The 27,585-nt window shown below is 43.1% G+C and overlaps 1 protein-coding gene across 21 annotated transcripts in view; it reads right to left on the bottom strand.

The window, feature by feature from the left end:
• TNRC6A (trinucleotide repeat containing adaptor 6A) overlaps positions 1–27,585 on the bottom strand; it is a 222,237-nt gene that overhangs the window by 184,634 nt on the left and 10,018 nt on the right. For 20 of the 21 annotated variants that reach the window (XR_013524735.1, XM_035267201.3, XM_078344906.1 and 17 more), the window contains exon 2: positions 4,597–4,722. Coding sequence is in view for 17 of the 21 variants with exons in the window: in XM_035267201.3 (XP_035123092.2) it covers positions 4,597–4,676 (80 nt within the window). In the remaining 4 variants the exon portion in view is untranslated. Of the gene's footprint in view, positions 1–4,326; positions 4,410–4,596; positions 4,723–27,585 lie in introns of those variants that run through there. The other variant, XM_054242704.2, reaches the window with a different exon arrangement.

Raw genomic sequence — 27,585 nt, 5'->3', positions numbered from 1 at the left:
CCTGCGTTTTTTTTTTTTTTTTTTTTTTTTTTTTTTTTTTGTAGAGACAGGGTCTTGCCATGTTTTCCAGGCTGGTCTTGAACTCCTGAGCTCAAGCGATCTGCCCTCCCTCGGTCTCCCAAAGTGCTGAGATTATAGGTGTGAGCCTGTATTTGCCTGGATGCAAAATATTTTTACTAATAATCACCAGCATTATGTAAATTATCTGCAAAACTTACAAGAAAAATCTGAAGAATATTGTCGATACTGATAAACTTTAGAGTTACTTTTCAATTCATACAACATCCCTTTACATTCCGTGTTAATATTGAGTTGACATGAGGATTGGTGAATTGCTGTAACTTGGACGAAGTGGGGTTTTTTTTTGAGACAGGGTCTTACTCCATCACCCAGGCTGGAGTGCAGTGGCACGATCTTAGCTCACCACAACCTCTGCCTCCCAGGCTCAAGTGATTCGCCTGCGTCAGCCTCCCGAGTAGCTGGTATTACAGGCGTGCACCACTACTGCCCGACTAATTTTTGTATTTTTAATAGAGACGGCATTTAATCATGTTGGCCAGGCTGCTCTCCAACTCCTGACCTCAAATGATCCACCTGCCTAGGCCTCCTAAAGTGCTGAGCTTACAGGTGTGAGCCACCACGCCCAGCCTGGACAGAAGTAGTTTTAAAACTGATGTACTTCTGCTTCAAAGTCAAACCATTATTCCAATAAAGATGAACTAGCTTCATCAATGTGGAAGTGAATAATACAGGAAAGTGATTTTTTGGTACTTGGAAAATATTTAAGTATATTTGGAACATCTTGGGTATGCTGTTCTCCTTTTTCAACTGTCACGATAAATACAGATCAAATGTTTTCAATGACAGCTGTACTGTAAGTGTGAAATACTGGATGTCAGAGATGTAGAGTAACAAGAAGTAAAACATATCTCATTACAAATGTTTATATTGATTTCAGGCTGACAGGATATTTTAGAAAGGGTAAATAAATTATAACGTTAAAATTAATTTCACCTGTTTCTTTTTACCTTTTAAAAGTGCGGTTACTAGAATATCTCTAATTACGTATGTGTTTTCGTTACTATTCTATTCAGTAGCGATGGGCCGGGCGTGGTGACTCATGCCTGTAATCCCAGTACTTTGGGAGGCGGAGGCAGGCAGATTGCTTAAGCCTAGGAGGTTGCGACCAGCCTGGGCAACATAGTGAGACCTCGGCTCTACAAAACACACACACACACACACACACAAAAAGATTAGCCAGCTGTAGTGGCATGCACCTGTAGTCCCACCTACTCAGCAGGCTGATGCAGGAGGATCATTTGAGCCTAGGAGTTTGAGACCAGCCTGGGAAACATAGTGAAACCTTGTCTCTACAAAAAAATTTAAATATTAGCTGGGTGTGGTGACACATGCCTGTGGTCTCAGCTTCTTGTCTGGGGTGGGAGGATTGCTTGAGTCCAGGAGGTTGAGGCTGCAGTGAGCTGTGATTGCATCACTGCACTCCAGCCTGGACGACAGAGTGAGACCCTATCTCAAAAAAAACAAACCAAACCAACCAAACAAAAACCAGCGATGATCTAGAATCACCTGCCCTCTTCTTTGCACCAGTGTTCCCTCTGGGAGAATTATGCACTGTGATTCGATTTGACAAGAGGGCCATCTAAGTCACTCGCCTCCCCTCTCAACGCCTACTGTGGAAGCTGAAGGAGCCAGAATCGAGAAGTTCGCTGTGAATCTGAGCAATTAGATCTTTTCTCCCAGGACTTAGATTCTGGGTAAGTGGTGCAGAGACAGAAGCATTATTTGGAAGTCAAATTCAGCATAGGATCAGTGTCCGTGTGTAGCTTAGACTTGTAAACTCCCCCACATTGCATTGCGGCTATGAATGGGGCGGGGGGCAGAAGGGACAGTGAGGAATCAGATAGAATGTCCACTACAGAAGGATTATCAGGAGAAAATGTTGACTCAGAGGAAGACCAGGCCAAGCCTTAAGTCTGATGGGTTAGGTGGGCCTCTGAACAGAAGAATAAGCAGTAAGGCTGGAAGCCAGGAAGAAGGAAGAAAATAAGAGTGTGTAGTGGAGAGTGAGCCGTACACAGAGGTCTGGACTAAGAATAAATGGTGGATGGGGGTGGTAACAGCTGAAAGAAACCACACAAAGCAAAAGATTAAGACATAGGTTAGGACCCTATGCCTGCCCTAATCCGCAGCGCTAGGAAAACCATTCTCTGAGTTTTGGAATGAAAACCTGGGTTAATTAAAGAAAAAATGCTTTTCGGAAACATCATTGTCATAGCTCTCATGGGGACTCCTGCTGCCAAAAAGAAGCAGCAATAGGCATGACCTCTTCCCTCCTTCCTTCTACACAGGGGAGGAATGGTGGGCCCTGCCCGTTTCCTACCTTCAAATCCTACTTCCTCTATAGCCCAGGTCATGGGGTTCCCATAAATGGGATGGATGTATTTTGTTTTTGTTTTAAAGAGATAGGGTCTCACTCTGTTGCCTAGGCTGGAGTGGAGTAGAGCAATTACAGCTCACTGCAGCCTTGAACTCCTGGGCTCAAGCCATCCTTCCACCTCAGTCTTCCAAGTAGCTGGGATTACGGACATACATCACCACACCCAGCTAATTTTAAATTATGTTTGTAGAGACAGGGTCTCACTACATTGCCCAGGCTGGTCTCGAACTCCTGGCCTCAGGCAATTCTCTCCCACGGCCTCTCAAAGTGTTGAGATTATAGGCGTCAGCCACTGTACCTGGCCTGATTCTGTTCTTCTTTTTTTTTTTTGAGATGGAGTCTCACTCTGTCACCTAGGCTGGGGTGCAGTGGTATAATCTAAGCTCACAGCAACCTCCACCTCTTGGGTTCAAGCAATTCTCCTGCCTCAGACTTCCAAGCAGCTGAAATTACAGGCATGCGCCACCATGCCTGGCTAATTTTTTTGCATTTTGAGTAGAGATGAGGTTTCACCGTGTTGGCCAGACTGCTCTGGAAGTCCTGGGCTCAAGTGATCCTCCCACTTCGGCCTCCCAAAGTGCTGAGATTGCAGGTGTGAGCCACTGCAATTGGCCTGATTCTGTTCTTAACCTCTTCCTTATCCTCTACTTCGGAGGCCATCTTCCTTTTCCCCTCCTGTGCGTTTGTCTCTATTTAATGCCTTGCATGGGATGTAACTTACTCCTCCGAGAGGCTGGAAATGTTTCTTGAACCTCAGCTCAGTGACCACAGCCCTGCTTTCTGCCACTGACCACTGCTCAATGTCTGCCTGACAACTTGACAGGCGTCAGATGCTCTTTCATTTTCCATGGCTTTCTCCCCACACCACCACGTTGGATAACCTGCGGACAACATTGCTTGGTGTCTTGGAGTCTGATGACCTGGTTAACTGTTATATTGTGCATTCTGTTCTGTCTACAGAGCTCCTCACACCGTCTTTGCTGAGAGCCCCTTCCTATGGTGCCTCTTTTGTTGCTGTTTACCCCCAGGAATCTGGTCCTGCCAGGAGACTCATGATCACAGCCACTGACTCAGGTAGATCCTCTGAAATAATCCAGCCACTATCTCAGCTCTCTCTGCCTGGAAAAATCTTCCTCCATAGGGTCCAATCAAAGTTAGCCTATCAATATACATCTTTCCAGCTTTTACTTTGATTAATACCATGCCATTTGAGCAATTTCCCCCACTGTTTTTCCCGAAGACTAGCTTCACTGGCCACCTGCTGCTGAGTGAGTTTTAGGAGTTCAGTGGTATTTGTTTAGTTCACTTGATATATTCCAAATGCCCAGATCAATGCATGGCACATAGTAGATGCTCAGTAAAAAAATCATTGAATGAATGAAAAAGAAACCATAACTCAGAATCTTCAGATGGGTTAATACACATTACCAGTGACTAGTACTCGTGTTTACAAATAATTCATAGGGTGTATCTTACTCATAGCACCAAAGGTAGATTTGTTTTATCAATATTGGGTTTAAGGACATCCTTTAGTATAAATAGCAAGTAAACATATACAAAAGCAGAAACTCTTTTCCTTTCCACTTTGATGTGGATTTCATTTCTACTCTAGCTTTTCCACCATCACTGCTGACCAACTTTACCAACCACTAACCCAGGTGACACCATACGGATCCAGCAGACCCCGCCTACCAGCCCTTCCTATTCACTTTCCTCCTGAATCTCCCCAAAGGCCTGCTAACTGGTCTTCCAATTCCCTTTATTCTCCATCCTCCCACACATCCTCTGCAGGTGGCCACTGATTCTCCTAACACTGTGAATTATATCGGACAGAGTATGGGGTCGCAGAATGGCTGAAGAGGACTCACCACCAAGCTGTTTAGAGACGGACATGATAGGGCCAGAGCTCAATCCACCTTCAGAAGGTGACGTGGGGTGATGGTACATTGGCCTCTGTCTCAGGATCGTGAGGTTTGAGTTTCAAACCTTGCCCCCTTTCTCTTGCCCAGTTCTGATTTCAACCCCATTCAACTTGTCAGAATTCTGAGTGGACGTTTTCTCTGGTTTCTTTACTTGGAACCTCGGGCAGCTCTGGGCTGAAGGGACTGACCCATGGCCCCCAGTGTGAGTGATACTACCTGTTCCATTCCTCGGGCAGCGGAATGTCTTGAGAGCCAGGACACCTGGCGTCTAGGCCTGGCTCTGCCACTAGCTGCATGACTTTAGGCAAATCACATCACCTCTCCGGGCCTCAGTTTTCACACCTGGGAAACGAAGAGGTTGCATTAGGTTAGGGATTCCCCACTTTTTACTTCATTCCCTTCCGAACACAACCAGTGATGCCTCTTTACCCATGAGACACACATCCTGTATAGCTCCTGGGTGCAAACTTTAATTTCATCCCTTTTTATTTTCTTTTTGTTGCCCAGGCTGGAGCGCAGTGACGTGATCTTGGTTCACTGCAACTTCCACCTCCCAGGCTCAGACGATCCTCCTGCCACAGCCTCCCAAGTAGCTGGGACTACAGGCATGTGCCACCACGCCCGGCTAATTTTTTGTATTTTTGGTGGAGATGGGGTTTTGCCATGTTGGCCAGGCTGGTGTCAAACTCCTGAGCTCAAACAATCCACCCGCCTCAGCCTCCCAAAGTGCTGGGATTACAGGTGTGAGCCACCACGCCCAGCCTCATGCCTTTCTTTTGCTTTTCTTTCTTTTTTTTGACACAGGGTCTCAATGTATCACCCAGGATGGAGTGCAGTTGTAAAATCACAGCCCACTGCAGCCTTGGTCTCCCAGGCTCAAGCGATCTTCCTGTCTCAGCCTCCTGAGTAGCTGGGTCTAGAAGTGCACACCACCATGCCTAGCTAATTTTTGTATTTTTTGCAGAGGCAGGATCTCCCTATGTTGCTCAAGCCGGTCTTGAAGTCCTGAGCTCTAGGGATCCACCTGGCTAGTGGATCAACCAAAGTGCTGGGATCATAGGTGTGACCCACCGTGTCCAGCCCGCTGGCCTATTATCTCATAGTTTTATTCAAGACTCCTCCACCCAACTACCATTCTTGCAGTCAGCTATGCCTGCAACTTCTCTCTTCTCAGATAGACGGTAAATCGCATGAGATTGCACCTATCGTTGCTCTATGATCACTGCGAACAACAGTGATGGGGCCAAGGTGGGAGGGTTGTTTGAGCTCAGGAGTTTGAGACCCATCTGGGCAACATAGCGAAACCTCGTTTCTACAAAAAGAAAAAAAGAATTAACCAAATGTGGTGGCACATATCTGTAAGTCCCAGCTACTCAGGAGGCTGAGGCAGGAGGATCACTTGAGAGAGTCCAAGGAGTTAGAGGCTGCAGTGAGCTGTGATCATACCACTGCACTCCAGCCTGGGCGATAGAGCAAGACCCTGTCTCAAAAAGAAAACAAAAAAAGTGACTGGTAAAACAGGTATTTAGTAAGTAGTTGGTGGATAAGTGAATGATGAAAAGATTGAAAGCACAAATCAATGAATGAAACTATTTCTGTCTGCTGATTTCCTCCTTTAGCACATCCACATGTCCTAGTCTTTCTCGTGGTTTTTGAGACAGGGTCTTGCTCTGTTGCCCACCCTGGAGTGCAGTGGTGTGATCATAGCTCACTGCAGCCTCCAACTCCTGGGTTCAAGAGATCCTCCCACTTCAGCCTCCTAAGTGTCTGGGATTACAGGTGTGTGCCACCATGCCTGGCTACTTTTTTAGAAGTTTTTGTAGAGACAAGGTTTTCGCTATGTCATCCCGGCTGGCCTCAAACTCCTGGCCTCACATAATTCTCCTGCCTCGGCCTCCTAAAGTTTTGGGATCACAGGCAGGAGCCACTACACCCGGCCGTCGTTCTCATCATCTACGATAAACACTCACACAAACACTTAGACAATTATCAACCCCATGTAGGTTCTCCGTTAACTTTAAGAGTCAAAATATTTGAAATATTTGTGAGGCTCAACTGTTTCCAGTTCCTCGTATTCTATTTCTTCTCAATCTCTGCTTTCTTGCATCTGTTGTCTCCACACCAGCACCAACATCCTCAAGATCTTACATGTTGCCCAATCCAATGACAACAGATTTCTATCTTTGTTTTACTTGATCTCCTAAGTCCTAACAGTATTTTAATATCTGCTGAGTTTTTATTCTTACATATCCAGAGGGGAGACAGAAATGATTTTTTAAAACAGGAAAATGACAGTAGAAATAGTTATTGTTTTTGTTTTCCCAAGGCAGTCAGTTTAAAGGACACTAAATACAACAGTTTAGAGATTACAGGGATTCATTTGAGTTTTTTTTTTTAATATATGCTTCATCTTTTTTAACCAAGCAAAAATGTTTTTGTTTTTTAAGACAGTATTGCTCTGACACCAGGCTGGAGTGCAGTGGCACGATCTTGATTCACTGCAACCTCTGCCTCCTAGGTTCAAGTGATTCTCATGCCTCAACCTCCGAGTAGCTGGGATTACAGGCATGTGCAACCGCGCCCACCTTCTTCGTGTATTTTTAGTAGAGACGGGGTTTCACCATGTTGGCCAGGCTGGTCTCGAACTCTTGGCCTCAAGTGATCCACCTGCCTTGGCCTCCCAAAGTCCTGGGATTACAGTTGAGAGCCACCAAGCCCTGCCTGTTTTGTTTTCTTGAGATAGGGTCTCGCTCTGTTGCCCAGGTTGGAGTGCAGTGGTGTGATCTCAGCTTACTGCCAATGAACCTCCAGGTTTAAGCAATCCTCCCACCTCAGCCTTATGAGTGGCTGAGACTACATGCATGTGCCACCATGCTGGGCTAACTTTTGCATTTTTGGTAGAGATGGGGTCTTACTCTGTTGCCCAGGATGGTCTTGGACGCCTGAGCTTAAGTGATCCTCCTGCCTTGGCCTCCGAAAGTCCTGGGATTAGCGTGGCGAGCCACTGTGCCTGGCCGCTATACTAATTTTTTTTTTTTTTTTAGTCAGAGATTCTCTCTTGTTGCATAAGCTGGAGTGCAATGGCACGAACTTGGCTTACTGCAACCTCCGCCTCCCAGATTCAAGTGATTTCCCTGCCTCAGCCTCTCGAGTAGCTGGGATTACAGGCACGTGCCACCATGCCCAGCTAATTTTTTGCATTTTTAGTAGAGATGGGATTTCACCATGTTGGCCAGGCTGGTCTTGAACTCCTGACCTTAGGTGATCTGCTTACCTTGGCCTCCCAAAGTGCTGGGATTACAGGTGTGAACCACCATGCCCGGCCTATACTGATTTTTACAGCTTGGATGTGCTGCCTCTTTTTGTACTTTGTATAAATGGTATCACAGCCACGTGAGGTGGCTCATGCCTGTAATCTCAGCACTTTTGGGAGATTGAGGCAGGCAGATCGCTTGAGGTCAGGAGTTTGAGACCAGCCTGGCCAACATGGTGAAACCCCATCTCTAACTAAAAATACAAAAGTTAGCTGTGTGTGTTGGCATGTGCCTGTAGTTCTAGCTACTTGGGAGGCCGAGACAGGAGAACCCAGGAGGCAGAGTTTGCAGTGAGCTGAGATCAAGTCACTGCACTCCAGCCTGGGCAACGGAACAAGACTTCATCTAAAAAAAAGTAATAAATAAATAAATAAATAAATAAATGGCATTATACAGAATGTACTCTATATGTTTTGCTTCTTTTGTGGCACGTGATATTTGTGAAATTCCTTGGTATTTCATTGTGTAGCTGAGGCTCCCTTATTCTCACTGCTGCCTGAGACTTCTTTTAAGAAAGCTCTGCGCCTCCCTGCATGGGACCTTCCTTCCCACGGTAATTACAATTCCCTCACTTTCAATAACATTTCTCTTCCTCCTTCCTTGCTTTTCCTCCATAGGTCTGATCACCATCTAATGTGCTGTACATTTAATCTATTTATTTTATTCTTTGCTCCTTGCCTAGAACTAACTTCCATGGAGTCAGATCAGTGCTCAGTACTCTTTGAACAAGTAAACCTCAGTGACCTCCGCATGGCATCCAGCATGCTCATGGGGGAAGGGAATGCCAGGCTTCCCAGACCGCAGATGGGTCAAGAACTGCAACAGGCTGGGCGTGATGGCTCACGTTTTTTATCCCAGCACTTTGGGAGACTGGGATGGGCAGATCACTTGAGGCCAGGAGTTCGAGACCAACCTGGTCAACATGGTGAAACCCCATCTCTACAAAAAAAATTTTAAAACTAGTTGGGTTAGTGGTGGTGTCCTAGCTGTCCCAAAGTCCCAGCTACTAGGGAGGCTGAGGTGGGAGTATCACCTGAGCCTGGGAGGTTGAGGTTGCAGTGAGCCATGATCCCACCACTGCACTCCAGCCTGGGCCACAGAGTGAGACCTTGTCTCAAAAACAAAAACAAAAAAAAAACAAAAAAACCCTACAACAAAGTGTCATGTAGCAGGAGAGCACAATCTGATGGAGCACCAGGTATGGCTCTCTTTCTGTAATATTTATACCACAACCATAAATACACATGTGAAAATTCTACATAAAATGATTGTAAGTAACTTTTTAAAGCTTATGACAAATAAAAGACAAAAAGATTCAGAAACATCTATTAAGAGGGAATATCTGAACTTTCTGGATTTATATGCTTTTGCATGTTTTGAATTTTTTATAATAAGCATCAGTTGATTTAGTAATTAAAAATCAAGGGATAAAATGCCATAACTGAGTCACATTTATCCTATTACTGTCAAAACGGTTCAATATTTACAAATTGATATAGAAAAAAACCCCAAAGAGCCAGGCCTAGTGGTTCTATCTGTAATCTTAGCTAAGGTAAGAAGATCACTTGAGGCCAGGAGTTTAAGACCACTCTAGCAACACAGTGAGACCCTGTCCAAAAAAATGTTAAAAAATTAACTGAGGGCAGTGGCATGTGCCTGTAGTCCTAACTACTCGAGAAACCAAGATGGGAGGATCACTTGAGCCCAGGAGTTTGAGCCTGCAGTGAGCTGTGATCATACCACTGTAATCCAGCCTGAGTGATGGAGCAAGATCCTCTCTAAAAAAGAAATCATGAAGTCATACAATATTTTATAAAAATCACAACTCTAACAACAATAGAAGAGTACCTGGCTTATCATAGGCACTTAAGTATTTCTTGAATGAATGAATGAAAATATACTAATATGTTAAATCATCCCAATAGATCAAGTAAAAACAAAACCCCACAATCCCACAATGTTACTAATAAATGCTGAAAAGGCATTAAGAAAGAATCCAGCACCCATTCCTGATGAAAATCCTTGGCAGGCAGTAAAGAAGGTTTCTGTCACATGTCTCCCTGCAAACCACTGCAATCTGGCTTTCGCTGGCACCCTGCCATCAAAACTGCTTTCCCCAAGGCGATCAGTGCCCTACATATTGCCAAATCCAATGCACTTGGATGGGTACCAATAAATATGTAACGAATTAAGGAATGGATGATAGAAGAATCTCACATCAATGGCATCATCCTTAACAATAGAACACCAGTGTCTCTTTAAAGTCAGAAATAAAACCAGGATGCGAGCTACTGCTATCATTTGATGGTGTTTCTGGAAACTCAGGCAGAAATAAAACAAAAAAGCCATAAGGTACAGCTACTGGCAATAAGGTGAGAAAATCATCTTTCTTTGTGTAGAACCTCAGTGAATTATGCAAAAAACTCTCAGAAATAATAAGAGAGTTCTGGAAGTTTATGGATACACAAATGGTAATTGCTTTCCCTGAATATCAACAACTGTGATGGCTATCATGGGTACTGAGACAATTGAGAAAGTAAATTTTTTTTTTAAAAAAAGGTGCAGAATCTGGCTGGGTGAGGTGGCTCTTGCCTGTGGAATCTGGCCAGGTGTGGTGGCTTGGCCTCTTTTGGGAGGCCAAGGCAGGCGGATTACTTGAGGTCAGGAGTTCAAGACCAGCCTGGCCAACATGGTGAAACCCTGTTTCTACTAAAAATACAAAAATTAGCTGGGCATGGTGGTAGGCTCCTGTTATCCCAGCTACTTGGGAGGCTGAGGCAGGAGAATTGCTTGAACCTGGGAGGCAGAGGTTGCAGCGAGCCGAGATTGAGCCACTGCTCTCTGGCCTGGGTGACAGGTCTCCAAAAATAAACAAACAAACAAATAAATAAGTAAATAAAGGATCTTACGAATAAGAAGAATCTTAGGAATAAAAAGTAAAACAATCTAAGTGAAGGGTACAGAGTTCCAGCATTACAAATTAAGAAAGAGTCGGGGGTGTGGCGACTCACACTTGGAATCTCAGTGCTTTGGGAGGCTGAAGCAGGAGGTTTGCTTGAGGCCAGGAGTTCGAGACCAGCCTGGGCAGCATAGCAAGATCCTGTCACAACAACAACAACAACAACAACAAAACAAATGAAGAAAGAAAACAGTGTACAGAGATTAAGATTTTTTATTTTCCAACTAATGTGAAATGTAAATGATGCTTAGATTGTGAAATTTACATTAAATTCTAGGGAAAGACACAGGCTTGGTATCCTCCATGGACAGGCCAGGTGCCACTGAGCCACGAGAAAGGGAGAAGATTGGTAAGATCGAGGCTGATACTGCCCCACCCTGGAAAGCACATTCTGTATCCCTTGTTGCAATCTGGAATCCCCATCGACCGAAGTTCCTGAACTTGTAACCTCAGCTGACCTGGGACAACAATTCTGTTTTCTTTGTAGGGAAGCGATGTGACAAATACAGAAAAATGTAAAAACAAGTATAGAGACGGATGAATACATCATACCTGTGGCATTAATACTCTTGTATTAGGTTCAGCAATTTGTTTTTATAGTCCTAGTGATAATGTGTAGATTTTGCATATTACGGTATTTAAGGTGAGTGAAACACTTAAGGCAATCTGGTATATTCAATGTGCATTTATTTATTTATTTATTCGTTTATTTGGAACAAGTTTTCTCTCTGTCACCCAGGCTGGAGTGCAGTGGCGTCATCTCGGCTCACTGCAACCTCTGCCTCCTGGGCTTAAAGAATCCACCTGCCTCAGCCTCCCAAGTAGCTGAGACTACAGGTGTGTAACACCATGCCTGGCTATTTGTTTTGTATTTTCTTGCAGAGATGGGGTTCACCATGTAGTAGTCCACACTGGTTTTGAACTCCTGAACTCAAGCAAACCTCCCACAGTGCTGGGATTACAGACCTGAATCACCACGCCCAGCCCTATTTTGAAATTTATTGATCAATGATCACACCATTCTCGGCACTGGGCATATAGTGATAAAAAAGATAAATTTGGCTGGGCAAAGTGGCTCACACCTGTAATCCTAGCACTTTGGGAGGCTGAAGCAGGAGGATCATTTGAGGCCAGGAGTTCAAGAAACCAGCCTGTGCAACATGGTGAAACCCCATCTCTAATAAAGATAGAAAATCTAGCCTGGTGTGGTGGTGCACATCTGTAATCCCAGTTACTTGGGAGGCTGACATGAGAATTGCTGGAACCTGGGAGACAGAGGTTACAGTGAGCTGAGACCATGCCACTGCACTCCAGACTGGACAACAGAGTGAGACTTCATCTCAAAAAAAAAGAAAGAAAGAACAAAAAAAAAGATAAATTTTATACCTTAATGGAGCATAAATTCTATTGGGAGGAAGGTGTGTGTGTGTGTAGGCACAGAAAACAAAGAAATACACAATGAGCATAATTTTTGCAAGTAATTGATACTGCAAGGAAATAAGCCTGGGTAAGGTGATAGATTGCACTTTAGATTGAAACCCTGTACTTTAGATTGAAGTCCTCTCTGAAGAGATAATACACTGTGCTGAGATCTAAAATCTACACAGGAGTAAACCATGAATAAATCAAGCAGTTGCATGTATGGGAAATAGAACGTATAAAGGTTCTGAGGCCAGAGCAAACTTTGTAGGTTCAAATACCTCCCAAGTAGGTATAAAGCAGCCACCGTGGCCATAGCAGAGCTAGTGAGAGGAGGTTCTAGAACAAAGCAAGTGCCTGGTGATGTAGGGCCTTGCAGACCACGTTGAGAAGTCTGGATTTTTTTTTTTTTTAAGACAAGGTCTTGCTCTGTCACTCAGGCTGGAGTGCAGTGGTATGATTATGGCTCACTCCAGCCTCAAACTTAGGGACTTAAGTGATCCTCCCACCTCAGCCTCCTGGGTAGCTGGGACTGAAGACAGGTGCCACCATGCCTGGCTAATTAAAAAAAATTTTTTTTTTTTGAGATGGAGTTTCACTCTTGTGGCCCAGGCTGGAGTACAATGGTGTGATCTCGGCTCACTGCAACCTCCACCTCCCAGGTTCAAATGAGTCTCCTGCCTCAACCTCCTAAGTAGCTGGGATTACAGGTATACACTGCCATGCCCAGGTAATTTTTGTATTCTTAGTAGAGACGGGGTTTTGCCACATTGGCCAGACTGATCTTGAACTCCTGCCCTCAGGTGATCACCCACCTCGGCCTCCGAAAGTGCTGGGATTACCAGTGACAGCCATCATGTTTGGCTCCAGATTTTATTTTTAATGTGAAGACAAGTCATTGGCAGATTTTGAGCAGGGGTATCATGTGAACTGATTTATGATATTAAAAGACCTTGGGGGCGGCTATAACATAAAAAGTCTGTAGTGAGGAAGGTATGAATGAATGGAAGCTGAAGGATCATTTGGGATGCTTACCCAGTACAGGTGAAAACGATGCTTAACTTGGAAGAGGATGGTGACAGTGTAAACAGAGAGAAATGAATAGCTGAGAGGTATGTTTTGAAGGTAGGGTCAGAGGAACTTGACTGTGGATTGTGTGTGGGGTGTGAGGCAATAAGGAATCAAAGACTTCTAGAGTTTGGAACTAAACAGGTAGGTGGATGGTGGTGGAATTTCTTGAATTAGGAAATATATTGGAGGTTGGGAGAGAGAAAGGTTTGTTTTTAGGGGAAATCAAGAATTCTGGTTTAGACCTGTCAAATTTGGGATGCCTGTTTGATAAAGCACATAGGGATGATCAGCAGGTAGCTGGTTATGGGAGACAAGAAGTGTGCTATCAGCTTGTAGATGACATTTACAGACATGAGACTCTCAAACAAGGAAAGAGCCTAGGCATGGCAGCTCACACCTGCAATCCTGGCACTTTGGGAGGCAGGTAGGAGAATCATTTAAGCTCAGGAATTCGAGATCAGCCTGGGTGATATAGCAAGACCCTGCCTATTTAAAAAAAAGTTAGCCGAGTGTGGTGGTGCACATCTGTTGTCCCAGCTACTCGGGAGGCTGAGATAGGAGGATCACTTGAGCCCAGGAGGCTGAGGCTGCAGTGAACCCTCACTGAGTCACTGCACTCCAGCCTGGGCAACAGGGTGAGATCCTGTTCAAAAACAAAACAAAACAAAACAAAAAAACACCCAAACAAACAAGGAAAGAACTTAAGTGGAGTCCAAGTCTAAGGACTGAATCCTAGGATGTTCTTCTTTTTTTTTTTTTGGAGGTGGGAGTCTTGCTCTGTCACCCACTTTGAGTGCAGTGGCACAATCTCAGCTCACTGCAACCTCTGTCTCCTGGGTTCAAGTGATTCTCATGCCTCAGCCTCCCACGTAGCTAAGACTACGGGCATGCATCACCATGCCAGGCTGATTTTTGTATTTTTAGTAGAGGTGGGGTTTGCCATGTTGGCCAGGCTGCTCTCAAACTCAAACTCTTAACCTCAAATGATCCACCCGCCTCAGCCTCCCAAAGTGCTGGGATTACAGGTGTGAGCCACTGCGCTCAGCCCCTAGGATGTTCTAATATTCACAGTAAGGGGGAAGAGGATCAGGAACAAACTAAAGGACCAAGAAAGAATAGGGGCAAACCAAGAGTGGGGTGTCCTGAAACTCGAGAGAAGAAAGTAATATATTACATCTAATGTTGCTGAGGGGTTGGGTAAGATAATGTCTGAGACTTGGCCACTGGATAGGCAAACTGAAGAGAGTCAGTGATCATCACCAGACAGGTTTCTCAGGCAGTTGTAGGGCCTGGGCCAAAAGTACAAGCGGAGGTCTACACACCATATGTTTAAATACTAAATGCTATCAGCCAAGCAAACTGCTAAATAAAATACATGTTATCCTCCTACCTTGACAAATGCATATTCACCATATGTGTTTGGAAGGCTAGTTTCAAATTTAGAATTCTCTGATTCCAAGAGCTTCTCTCCAGAATGAATTGGCACAGGGAGGACTAGTCCCTTTTTTTTTCTTTCTTCCCTGCATCTGTATGAACAAGCACGAACCCTCTAGGCTGAATGTGTAACCTCCACCAACACAGTCCTTCCCACCTCCACTCCAGCAATTAGCCATCTCTTAGGTATAGAGACACACATGCCACATCCCTTGGATCTGGGGAGCAGCCCCTCTCAGGCTCTGGGAACTGGCTTGGGGCCATTTAGACAAGGAATCCCAGGGTTTTAGGTACTCTGAGTAGGGTCTGGGAAGGGACAACTTCGGACTAGCCATGTTTGCTTGGCCCTGTGCATCCCCTGCCTAAAGGGGAAAACACAGCTGGAGGATGACTGGTGTGGGGCTCCCTACAGCATGAGGCCTTAGGGCTGTATTAGAGTGGGTTAAAGAGAGAATAGGAGAGGAGGTGAGATGGGAAGGAAGCATAGGTAGACAGCCCTTTGAAAAACTTTTTTCTATAAAGAGGTAGTAGCTAGAGGGAGAAGGAGAGCCAAAGAAAGCTTTGCTTTATGTTTTTTTGTTCATTTGTTTTTTCTTTTTTGCAGAAATAGTGTCTCTTTATGTTGCCCAGGCTGGTCTCTAACTCCTGGCTTCAAATAACCCTCTCAGTTTGCCTATCCAGTGGCCAAGTCTCAGCTTTCCAAAGTGCTGGGATTACAGATGGGAGCTACTGTGACTGGCCTTTGCTTTGTGTTTTTAAAGATAGCAGTTCCAGATGCTGATGGAAATGGTCCATTAGAGAAGAATGTTGATGATGAGAAGAGAATGGGGGTAGTGGTAGGAGCAGAATGCCTGAGCAGGTGAGAGGGATAGGATCAGACCCAAGGCTTGAATGCAAGAATTGGCCAAAGGAGGTCTATGGACAATTTCTCCACTATAAGAGGAGAGAAAGCAGGTTAAATTGGAGCAGATATAGTTAGGTTGGTAGATCTGGTAGTGGGAAGAAAAATACAAGATTCTTTTCTAATTGCTTCTAATATTCACAATTAAATAGTAACAGAATTAGGAAGAAATAAGTTATGAAAAGTTATGTGGGACACTTAAAAATGGTTAAGATGGCAAATATTATGTGTAATTTTTTTTTGAGACAGGGTCTCACTCTGTCACCTAGGCTGAAGTGCAGTGGTGTGATCATAGCTCACTGCAGCCTCGACCTTCCTGGGCACAGGTGATCCTCCAGGCTCAGCCTCCTGAGTAGCTGGGACTACAAGCACACACCACCACACCTAGTTAATTTTTTGTACTTTTTTGTAGAATTGGGATTTTGCAGCCTGGTCTCAAACTCCTGGATTGAAACCATCCACCTGCCTCGGCCTCCCAAAGCAGTGAGATTACAGGCAGGAACCACTGCGCCTGGTCTCTGTGTATTTTACTACAATTAAAAATAAATTTTTAAAAAGGCTAATAAATGACTATCTTTCTCCTACTCCAAAAATAATAGTTATCTGGGAAAACAGAAACGTGAATATATTAGGGGACAGCACTGGGCGGTCAACTGGAGATTTGCGGACATAAATTTAAAGCAAAACCAACAAGCATGGCTGCTACTGTAAGCAGAATGGTGAGTTAACAGTTTGATTGATATAAGATTTGTGACTTTAATTAAAAATATTTAAGAGAATTTGATTAATTTAGCTGAAACTGAATGTTTAAAAATTTCTGAATTAATAAATAATTTCAGACTTATTAGGTTTATAAATAGTGTTTAAGTACTTAGCAATTCTGTTTGTCGGATTTATAAGTCAGCCTTGTCAGATGTTTGAAGCACTTAAGAGATTCAAATTTGTAATTGTGGTTAAAAATGACGAAGCTGAAGGAATATTTATTAAGCAGCCTTTTAAGGGATGTTAAATATTCAGGGGAGTTTATTATGTCACGTTTACATTTTAGCACTGATACAAGAACAAATAAAAATTATACATAACTTTAGATAAGAGATACTAAATGTATAATAATGATTAATGAGTTATGTTAAAGGCCTGGGGAAAACTAGGTTTTTAGGTTTACAATTTAATAAATTGCATATTAGTTAAAATACAAGTAACTGTAAATATACTTGTCTATGCACTAAAGCTCAAATTCAGGTGTTAAAACTATAGCTGTTCCCTGAGAAATGTCATTATATGCCAATCTCACCATTTTATTTTATGAGCATGGGTGTCTGTCTCCTATGATCCCTCCAAATCCCACTAAAATGACAGAAAAATATAGAGTTGACCTTTGAACAACATGGGAGTTAGGGGCACTGACATTGAAAAATGGAGTTTTACTCTCCAAAAACTTAACCACTAATTACTACTGGCCGCAAGCCTTATGGATAACATAGTCAGTTAACATGTACTTTGTTTGTTATATGTATTACATACTGTATTCTACAATATTAAGAAAATCATAAGGAAATAAAATTCGATTTACTATTCATTAAGTAGAAGTGGTTCATCATAAAGGTATTCATCCTCATCATCTTCGCTTTGAGTAGATTGATGGGGAGGAGGAAGAAGAAGGGTTGGTTACTCTTGCTGTCTCAGATGTGGCAGAGGTGGAGAAGGTAGAAAGGGAGGCAGAAAAGGCAGGCAAACTTGGCGTAACTTTTTTTTTTTGAGATGGAATCTTACTGTGCCATCCAGGCTGGAGTGCAATGGTGCAATCTCAGCTCACTGCAACCTCTGCCTCCTAGGTTCAAGTGATTCTCCTGCCTCAGCCTCTTGAGTAGCTGGGATTACAGGTGCCTGTCATCATGCCCAACTAATTTTTTGTATTTTTAGTAGAGATGAGGTTGGCCAGGCTGGTCTCGAACCCCTGACCTCAGGTGATCCGCCCGCCTCAGCTTCTCAAAGTGCTGGGGTTACAGGCGTGAGCCACTGCACCTGGTCCTTGGTGTAACCTTTATTGAAAAAAAATCCACATATAAATAAACAATGCAATTCAAACCCATGTTGTTCAAGTGTCAACTGTATATTTTATATTTGTACATACATACATAAAAACTTCATATATAAATCCAAAATTGCTGGAAAACAAGAAAGAGACTTGTCAGCAGATGAGAAATTGTGAGGAAATCCTATAAGAACACATCAGGGGTCAAATCAATGGCAGAACCAGGGTAGAGAAATTTGATGCTAAACACTCCTAAGGGAAGGCAGTTCTTCCCAAGGAAGCCTGCGGGAAATCCAAGATCAGAGTAAACAAATATTAAGAGTGAGACAGGTCTCCCAGGGCAGTCATTAAGATAATTAATTAATTTTACAGGGCCCCGGCTGGGTCAGATGCCGCCCTTCTGCCTGGTTCCAGGATGATCAAGCTCTCAGGATGAAGATCCCTGAGCTACTTTTTGAACAAGGGAATAAATAATTTGCCTGGGGAAGACACTGAACTTGAAAGTTGGCCTGGATTATGAAGCAGAGCCTTTTTTAATAGGGCATCGGAAACAATTGAGGCTGATGTCAGGAAGGAGAAGGAAAGGCTGTCACCAATGCCTGCCCCCAGATCACAGCCACAGGTGTAGATAGGACACTTTGGGGTAGCCACAGAAGCTGCAGCAAGTGAGCAGTACCCCAGATAATGTTCAGCTACCAAGAAGGATGCAGGGTCCCACCTCCAGAGTATAAACTACCTGGTTGGGCCGTACATTTACCCCTGAACTTTATGGGATTCTCATTTGGGCTGATGCTCAGCTTCTAACACCACTGCAACATCTAGAATTTGTAGATTAAGCAAAATAGCATCTAAAAACAACCTGGTAAAACGTATGCTTTACATAAATGTGAATGTATACATGCAAATAATTTTTAAAAATCTGAAGCTATGACTTCATTAGATTTCAGTGTTGTTCAAGCAGAAAAAGGCTTGAGAGTATGCTATGGCCCAAATTGCCCCAAGGAAGGCTACAGAGGCAGAGTATGTCTAGATTCTCATAGAAAGATGTCTATGAAATTTCTAAAACATTGTGATGAGTCAAGTGCACAGCTTCTGGGGTGCTGGCAATATTTCATTTCTCAATGTAAAAATGTTTAGCTTTGTTTGTTTTATGTTCTTTTTTTCCTGTGTGTGTTATATTTCTGTACATATGGTATTTTATAATAAAACATTTTAAAAATAAATAAAACAAGAGTGACCACTAGATTTGTGATTCTGAAACCTGATGGCACATTAGAGCAATCTTCTGATTTTTAAAAATTTTGTTTAGTTTAAAAAATATTGGTGTCCACTAGGAAAGGAAAGATTGGAGAGGGAGAAAGTGGGGCAAGAGCAGAAAAACTACCCATTGAGTGCCATGCTTACCACCAGGGCATTACAAACCTGCACATGTAACCCCTGAACCTATAATAAAAGTTGCAAAAAAATTTTTTTAAAAATTTGTGTCCAGAGTACAGTGAAGACTAAATAAATTAGAATCTCTTAGGTGGGGTCAGAGATATGTATCTGAGAGCCACCATACTAGAAGAATAAAAATAAACTTAACAAGAGGAACCATCAATCACAATAATTATAAATGGGTTAAATTCCCTTGTTAAAAGACAGAACTCAAATGAGATCACTGAGATCCAAGTTTTCTTCATGTCTTAGGTCTCCTACCTTGGTATTAATTTTGTTCTGAAATTACTTGTGGCTGTAAGATTTCTGCAGCAAATATTGTCCCTATATTCTTGTAGGTTCATGTTAAGAGGGAAAGAACTCTTGAGTTTGTCCCAGAAGATTCAGTAAAAGTTTATCTCTTTTTTCCTACTGTGATCCTGTGCTTATTGCTGAGACAATTACTATACCAGAAGTCTTTGATTGGCTAGGACTAAATCACATGCATACACATCAGATATACTCCTGCCCCAAATGTAGTGTAGAGTCAATTCTACGAGAACTACATGGGATAAGAGTGTGAGGGGGGAGGTGGAACCTTAAGCAAAACCCAGGAGCTATTAGCAGAAGTGGGGTGAATGGGTGCTGGGCAGCCAAAAAGAAAAATGGAAATATTATGCATTAAAGGTACTAGATAACAAAAACTAAACCAAAGTGGGTGGGTTGAAAGTGGAGGTTAAGAAATGAAAACTGGTTGAATAAAAAATCCTGCCTTACTGAAAAGTTATCTGTGGCCTTGACGGTGGCTGAAGAAGGAGCTTTAATGGGAGTAAACAGGCGTAGTCAATAGTCATGGCTCCTAGGACTGAGCTGTGGCTCACATGTGTAATCCCAACACTGGGAGGCTGAGACGAGAGGATCCCTTGAGCCCAGGAGTTGAAGATCAGCCTGGGCAACATAGGGAGTCCCTGTCTCTACAGAAAATGTAAAAATCAGCTGGGCATGGTGGCTCATGCTTGTGGCCCCAGCTATGGGGTGGGAGGATTGCCTGAGGAATTCTCCTGGATGTTGGAACTGCAGTGAGCACCACTGCACAGCAGCCTGGGCAACAGAGTGAGAACCTGTCTGAAAAATGCATACATACATACACATAAACATAAACATATACATATACATACACAAATATATATTTTTTCCATGGCTCTCATCTCCCCAAATACACATCTGAAGCTCAGATCTTTCCACATTTATATACACACCTGCCTCTCAACATCTATATTTCCAAAAGGCAATTCAAATTCATCATGTTCCAAATTTAATTATCAACAGAGTCCAAATCTGGTCTCCTCTTATCTTTGTTAATAATTCCATTCGCTAAGTCAGAAACCTGAAGTCATTTTTTAATTCCTTTCTCACCTCTGTGTTTAATCTTTCTCTAAGAATGGTGATTTTTTTCTCCGTACCACATCTCAGGTCCACCCTTGATTTGATTCTTCCTCAGCACTTAACGCAACTGTAATTCAGTCATTTGGGTAATTTGTTTGAATATATATCTATTTTGAGATGGAGTCTCGCTCTGTTGCCCAGGATAGAGTGCAGTGGCATGATCTTGGCTCACTGCTCTGCCTCCTGGGTTCAAGCAATTCTCCTACCTCAGCCTCCTGAGTAGCTAGGACTACAGGCTTGTGCCACCACGCCCGGCTAATTTTTTGTATTTCTAGTAGAGATGGGGTTTCGCTGCGTTAGCCAAGATGGTCTTGATCTCCTGACCTTGTGATCCTCCCACCTCAGCCTCCCAAAGTGCTGGAATTATAAGCGCTAGCCACTGTGCCTGGCCAATTTGTTTGAATAAGTATCACTCTCATGGGACTGGATCCATAAGAGGAGGGCCCATGGCAGCCTTTTCATTTTTGTAACCCAGAGTGTGAGCTCCGTGACTGGCATTCAGCAGGCATGCAAATATTTGTGGAGAGGCTCACATCTGTAATCGCACAGCTTTGGGAGGCCAAGGCAGGTAAATTGCTTGAGAACAGGAGTTCGAGACCAGCCTGGCCAACATGGCAAAACCCAGTCTCTACTAAAAATACAAAAAATTAGCCAGCCATGGTGGCAGGCATCTGTAATCCCAGTTACTTGGGAGGCTGAGGCAGGAGAATTGCTTGAACCCAGGAAGTGGAGGTTGCAGTGAGCCAAGATCATGCCTTTGCACTCCAGCCTGGGTGACAGAGTAAGACTCTGTCTCGAAAGAAAGAAAGAAAGAATAAAGAAAGAAAGAAAGAAAGAAAGAAAGAAAGAAAGAAAGAAAGAAAGAAAGAAAGAAAGAAAGACTAGCTAAGAATTATGTGCTGTTTGATAAGCAGTAAATGTTTGGTGGCCCTGACAGATGGTTTTGTATGTTTGAATGGGACATGTACCTAGAAACAATTGTGAAGTTTCTCATTAAAGACACTTTTGCCAGGTGCAGTTGCTTATGCCTGTAATCTTAGCACCTTGGGAGGCTGAGGCAGGAGGATTGCTTAAGCCCAAAAGTCATGGGTGCACTGAGCCGTGATCACACCACTGTACTCTGGCCTGGGCAACAAAGCAAGACTTTATCTCTCCCCATCCCAAACTCCCCCCCCCCAAAAAGAGACTACTTTTATGAGCAGCTATACAGATATTTTATTTTATTTTATTTTTTTGAGACAGAGTTTGCTCTGTCACCCAGGCTGGAGTGCAGTAGTGTGATCTCGGCTCACTGCAACCTCTGCCTCCTGGGTTTAAGCAATTCTCTGCCTCAGCCTCCTGAGTAGCTGGGATTACTTTTTTGTATTTTCAGTAGAGACGGGGTTTCACCATCTTAGCCAGGCTGGTCTTGAACTCCTGACCTCATGATCTACCTGCCTTGGCCTCCCAAAGTGCTGGAATTACAGGCAAGAGCCACTGCACCCAGCCCAGATATGTTTGGAAGTCAAAAAACATACCTCATTAAAAGGTTAGAAGGTTAGATATTTTAGCTTGGCAGGTAGTTGCAAATGATTTCTAACTTTGTGTGTGTGTGTGTACAGCTCTGAAAAGAATTTCTTCATGTTTTCAGGCATGGGGTTTTAAAATATGCTCAATATTGATTTCTTTCTCCATGGAATGAAGAAAATCAACTGTTAGGGAAGAGTCATGCCTGCTAACGAAGCCTTGTACATCACAGTTCAATTTCCTGATGCCTTATCCTCAGCTCTGAATCTCCTATTATAATGGACCTAAAATGAGAGGTTCAAGTTTTTCAAGACACTGGCCATGAAGTGTTGACACACCACTTGAAATCATAGAGTTAACAGTTCTACACCAAATAGATAATGACAAAGATGACAGGGGGCAGGTCTATGATTTCTGGTCTTTCATGGGCTTATTAGTATAATATAAAGAAATTTCATCACCTCCTTCATTTTAATTATTCACGTGAGCACCTTTCCCTGGGAGAGCAAGTATGCTTTGGTGTGGAAAAGGAGTTTAGGCACACACCAATGATTTCTTTACAAAACACACCGAAAAGACCTCTGTTTGGTGACTGATGTTTGATTGTGTTAACAATTTTTATCATTTCATCAGTACGTAAGGTCAAATGCATGCTGTTAAAAAACTGTCTTTTGCTGAACGTGGTGTAGCACGTTCAGTGAAGCCTGTAATCCTAGCACTTTGGGAGGCTGAGACAGGAGGATCACTTGAGCCCAGGAGTTTAAGGCCAGCCTGGGTAACACAGAGAAACTTCCATCTCTAGAAAAAAAATAATAAGAAATCAGCCAGATGTGGTGATGTGTGCCTGTGGTCCCAGCTACTTGGGAGGCTGAGGTGGGAGGATCACTTGGGTCTGGGAGTTCAAGGCTGCAGTGAGCCATGATTGTGCTTCTGCATTCCAGCCTGGGCTACAGAGTAAGATCCTGTCTCAAAACCAACCAACCAACCAACCAACCAACCAATCAAACAAACAAACAAGCAACAAACTGTCCTTAGCAAGTAAAGCAGTGGGCAATTTCACACTCAGATACAACTATTTTTGAGTAGTCAAGGGAAGTAGATGACAAAAATGGTCCTCTTTCAGCCCTCCTTGTATTCATGCCCTCTGCTGTATAATGATGTAGCCCCTCCCACTTTTGCTCTGAGATGGCCACGTGTCCTGCTGTGACCCAACGGGACATCAGCAAATGTGATGTGAGCAGAGATTTGGAAAGCATGTGCACATTTGGACTTGCCTGTTCCTGCCCCTTGGTAAGAAATGTGTGGGTGTGACGTGACCCATGGAATGGAGTGGACTTACCCTGAGTTGTCCCAGCTAAGTCTCTCCCAGCTAGCCAAAGCCAGCTGATGCCCCGACAGGTGAAAGAACCCAGCCAAGAGCAGCAGAGCTGGGTGTGTGACCTACAGCCAGGGCTGGCGTCATGACTACAGGATCTTTGCAATTGCACAGAGTCCAGAGCTAAGAAAAGACCACATTTGCTTTAATGCTGTTGCCATCCTCTTGAAATTCTTTTTTTTTTTTTTTGAGACAGAGGCTTGCTTTATCACCCATGTTGGAGTGCAGTGGTATGATCATAGCTCAATACAGCCTCCAACTCCTGGGCTCAAGCAATCCTCCTGCCTCAGCCTCCTGAGTAGCTGGGACTACAGGCGCATACTACTGTGCTCTGCTAATTTTATTTTATTGTAATTTTTTTTAGAGATGAGGACTTACTATATTGCCCGGGCTGGTCTCGAACTCCTGGGCTCAAGCACCCACGTCAGCCTCCCAAAGTGCTAGGATTACAGGTATGCGTCATTGTGTCTAGCCTTGAAATTCTTAATAATTTTAAAATAAGGGGCCCTGCGTTTTCATTTTATACTGTGCTATACAAATCATGTAGTGGGCCCTGCCCATTGAGCACTGACGTCTGATTGAGCCCAGCTGATCCATGAAGAATGACCCAGCTGGTCTGCAGACTCATGAGTTAAATAAATTCTTATCACTTAACTGACTGGGTTGGGTGGTTGCTTTGCATTACTGTAGTAATAGATACTGATGCACCAACACTTTCTTTGCTGGACACACAGTGGTCCCTCCATTGGCGTGATGTCAAATGCTCTTCCAATCTGCATCATCTTGCAAAACAATGTTAGACAAAATAAAAAATTGCTTTTGTATTTTTGGTTGCTTTGGATTATTGTAGCAATAGATGCATCAAAACTTTCTTTGCTAGACACGTAGTGGTTCCTCTGTTAGCATGATGTCAAATACACTTCCAAACTGCAATCATCTTACAAACAACGTTAGGTAAAATACAAACTTGCTTTTTTGGTTTTCAGTGATCACTGGAACTCAAAATAATCAAGTGTGTCTTTCTCATTCATCTATGTACCACGCAGATAAAAAGAGCTGGTTCTTACTTTTTCTACCAGTAGTTCCACTCAACTGTAAAATAACATATTGGCTGGCATGGTGATAATAATGGTAGTTCCTCCATATAATAGAACTATTATTGTCATTTGTGCTATGTTACATACAACCCTGTTAGCAGGTTTGCTTATGGCTAGTTCTGCTTTCTCTACTAGCATTGGTTTGTCTTAAATTTGAGCTTGTTTTAGAGGTGTGTTGAAAACAGCATGGCATGCATCTGCTGTTTTGTCCTCTTTGCAATTAATATTATTATTACTTTTCTTTTTTGAGATGGAGTCTTACTCTGTTGCCCAGGCTGGAGTGCAGTTGGGCGATTTTGGCTCACTGCAACCTCTGCCTCCCGGGCTCAAGCAATTCTTCTGCTTCAGCTTCCCAGGAAGCTGGGATTACAGGCGCGTGCCACCATACCCCCTGCTAATTTTTGTATTTTTAGTAGAGGCGAGGTTTCACCATATTGACCAGCCTGGTCTCAAACTCCTGACCTCAGGTGATCCAACTGCTTTGGCCTTTGAAAGTTCTAGAATTACAGGGGTGAGCCACAGCATCTGGCTTTCTTTGCAATTAGAAATGTTAATCAATTGCATACTATAATATATATATATATTCATTTTAGAGACAGGGTCTTGCTATGTTGGTCTTGAGTTCCTAGACTCTAGAGATCCTCCCACCACCTTGGCCTCTCAAAATGTTGGGATTACAGGCATGAGCCACCATGCCTGGCCACTAGAAAATATTCTTTTGGGCCAGGCATGGTGGCTCGTGCTTTAATCCCAGCACTTTGGGAGGCCAAGACAGGTGGATCACCTGAGGTTGGGAGTTCAAGACCATGGTGAAACCCTGTCTCTATTAAAAAAAAAAAAAAAGAAAGAAAGAAAAAAAAGGAAAATGTTCTTTTGTACTTGGTTCAGGAAAAACCACTGGTTGGCCAGAGGGGTTATTCTATTTTGGAAATGATGTGAAATCTTCAATAGCAGCAGGAAGCTATCTGATAAAGTTTTCTAATATAATACACATTGGAGCCACTAGGGAGATAAATCCCTTGTTCAGTAAAAATCCAATTTTCAGATATCCATAGCCTTGCTTTCCATTCGTACTTTCCCTTTCAGCTGGCTGGGGGAAATCATCATATTCACAGATGCTCTGTCCCAGCAGATCCTGAAGTCCTGTTCACTAATTATGAGTTGCAGTGTTTGTACTACTATTTTTAATCATTGTTTTTACACTCCAATGAAACACTTTTTAGTCATTAAGCTATTTTTGTTAATCACAGCCACAACACAATAGTAACAGGAAAAAAAAATGCACATGTTACACACATAAACAATAATATATACCAACAGTCTAGCTAAGAAAGAGTGGCTGGGCACCATGGCTCATACCTGTAATCCCAGCACTTTGGGAGGCTGAGGTGGGTGGATCACCTGAGGTCAGGAGTTCGAGACCAGCTTGGACAACATGGTGAAATCCTGTCTCTACTAAAAATACAAAAATTAGCTGGGTATGGTGCTGCATGCCTGTAATTCCAGCCTCTCGGGAGGCTAAGGCACAAGAATCTCTTGAACCTGAGAGGTGGAGGTTACAGTGAGCTGAGATCATGCCATCGCCCTCCAGCCTGGGTGACAGAGAGAGACTTTGTCTCAAAAAAAAAAAAAAAAAAAAAAAGACTATGTCCTAGTAACTGCATTTTAATTATACCCTGTTAAGAGTGTGACCGATTTGAACCATCTGCACCCTTGAACGATTATTAAGACCATAACAGTATTTGGTAATTTTCCTTCTATTTCAAATTTGTGAAATGCTTAGGCATTTTAAAAAAAGTTATTTATACAGAAATAGAAACTATCAAACTACTTGAAGACTATTTGTTTTATGGACAAACATCACATTTTAGAAACAGTGACCCAAAAGAGAAAGGCCCGGACTCTTTGACTTGGTATGTAAGGCATTCCATAATCTAGTTCCTTGACTAGTATTGTAATAACACCGACAATTCCATCTCCCATTCCTGAGACCTTCCCATGTGATCAGGTAGCACTGCAAATGGATACTCTTATTCCAAACTCACAATAACGCTAACAGGTGGGTATGATGGTTTTTGTTATGAATTTACAGATAGAGAAACTGAGGGTGCAGAACAACTTGCTCAAGGCCCGAAGCTGGTATGATAATTCAACATCAACCAGGGATCTGATCCTAAGCTCATATAGTTCTTCCCTTTTTTTTTTTTTTTTTTTTTTAAATAAACAGGGTCTTTCTCTGTCTCCCAGGCTGGAGTGCAGTGGTGTGATCATAGCTCACTGCAGCCTCGAATTCCCAGGCTCAAGCAATCCTCCTGCCTCGACCTCCCAAGGAGCTGGCACTACAGATATACACCATCAGGCCTAAGTTTTAAATTTTTTATACAGACAGGGTCTTGCTATGTTGCCCAGGCTGGTCTCAAATTCCTGGGCTCAAGTGATCCGCCCACCTTGGCCTCCCAAAGTGCTGAAATTACAAGCATGAGCCACTGCACCTGACCTATTCTGAGTGTCCATACCATGATTCTGCCCGGCCTCTCTGATGTTCTCTCCCGCACTCTCTCATGCACATCCCCTGTACAACTGACCTTTCCTCTGTACCCGTGGCTGTCTTGTTCCCTGTGTCACGGACATTCTCTGCCGTTCCTCCCCTTGTCATCCTGATGAACTTAACTCACCTTTCATCTTCCAATGCAAGAGTATTTTCTGTGAATTCTTTCCTTCCACCCACATCCCAGGACTTTTACCTTGTCTGTATGTAACACAGTGAAATTTTTATTTCTTTCCATTCTCCAGACAAAAATGTGAACATGTCTGGAGTGACAGCTGAGTTATTAAGAATTACAATATGACAGAACATAATTTACTACATTGTATCTGATTGTTCCCTGCTCTATCATTAGTTGACTCTACTTATTGACTTATGCCTCAATGAACAGGCAATTTCTTACCTTCAAATGTTATTCTCAGGCAGTGGGGGAACAGAATTAATTCTTATTGCATCTATAATAGCAGCTACTTAAATTCATGACACAAAGAGAATAGGTTCTTTATTTTCCCTTCTCCAATTTAATATCTGAGAGTGAGACCCACAATAATGGGTGAAGTTTCTAAATTCGCTAACTCCAAGTGATGGTGAGGATATTGTCTATGGGTACTCAGCAAACCCAGTCCAATCAAGGCACCAAGAATGTGTCTTTAGTTCTCATGGCAATTAAGAAAGCTATAAATGAAT

Source organism: Callithrix jacchus, chromosome 12, assembly GCF_049354715.1.
Source record: "Callithrix jacchus isolate 240 chromosome 12, calJac240_pri, whole genome shotgun sequence".
Taxonomy (NCBI): domain Eukaryota; kingdom Metazoa; phylum Chordata; class Mammalia; order Primates; family Cebidae; genus Callithrix; species Callithrix jacchus.
The sequence above is the reverse complement of the archived record's forward strand: the minus strand, read 5'-3'. Positions and strand labels throughout refer to the sequence as shown.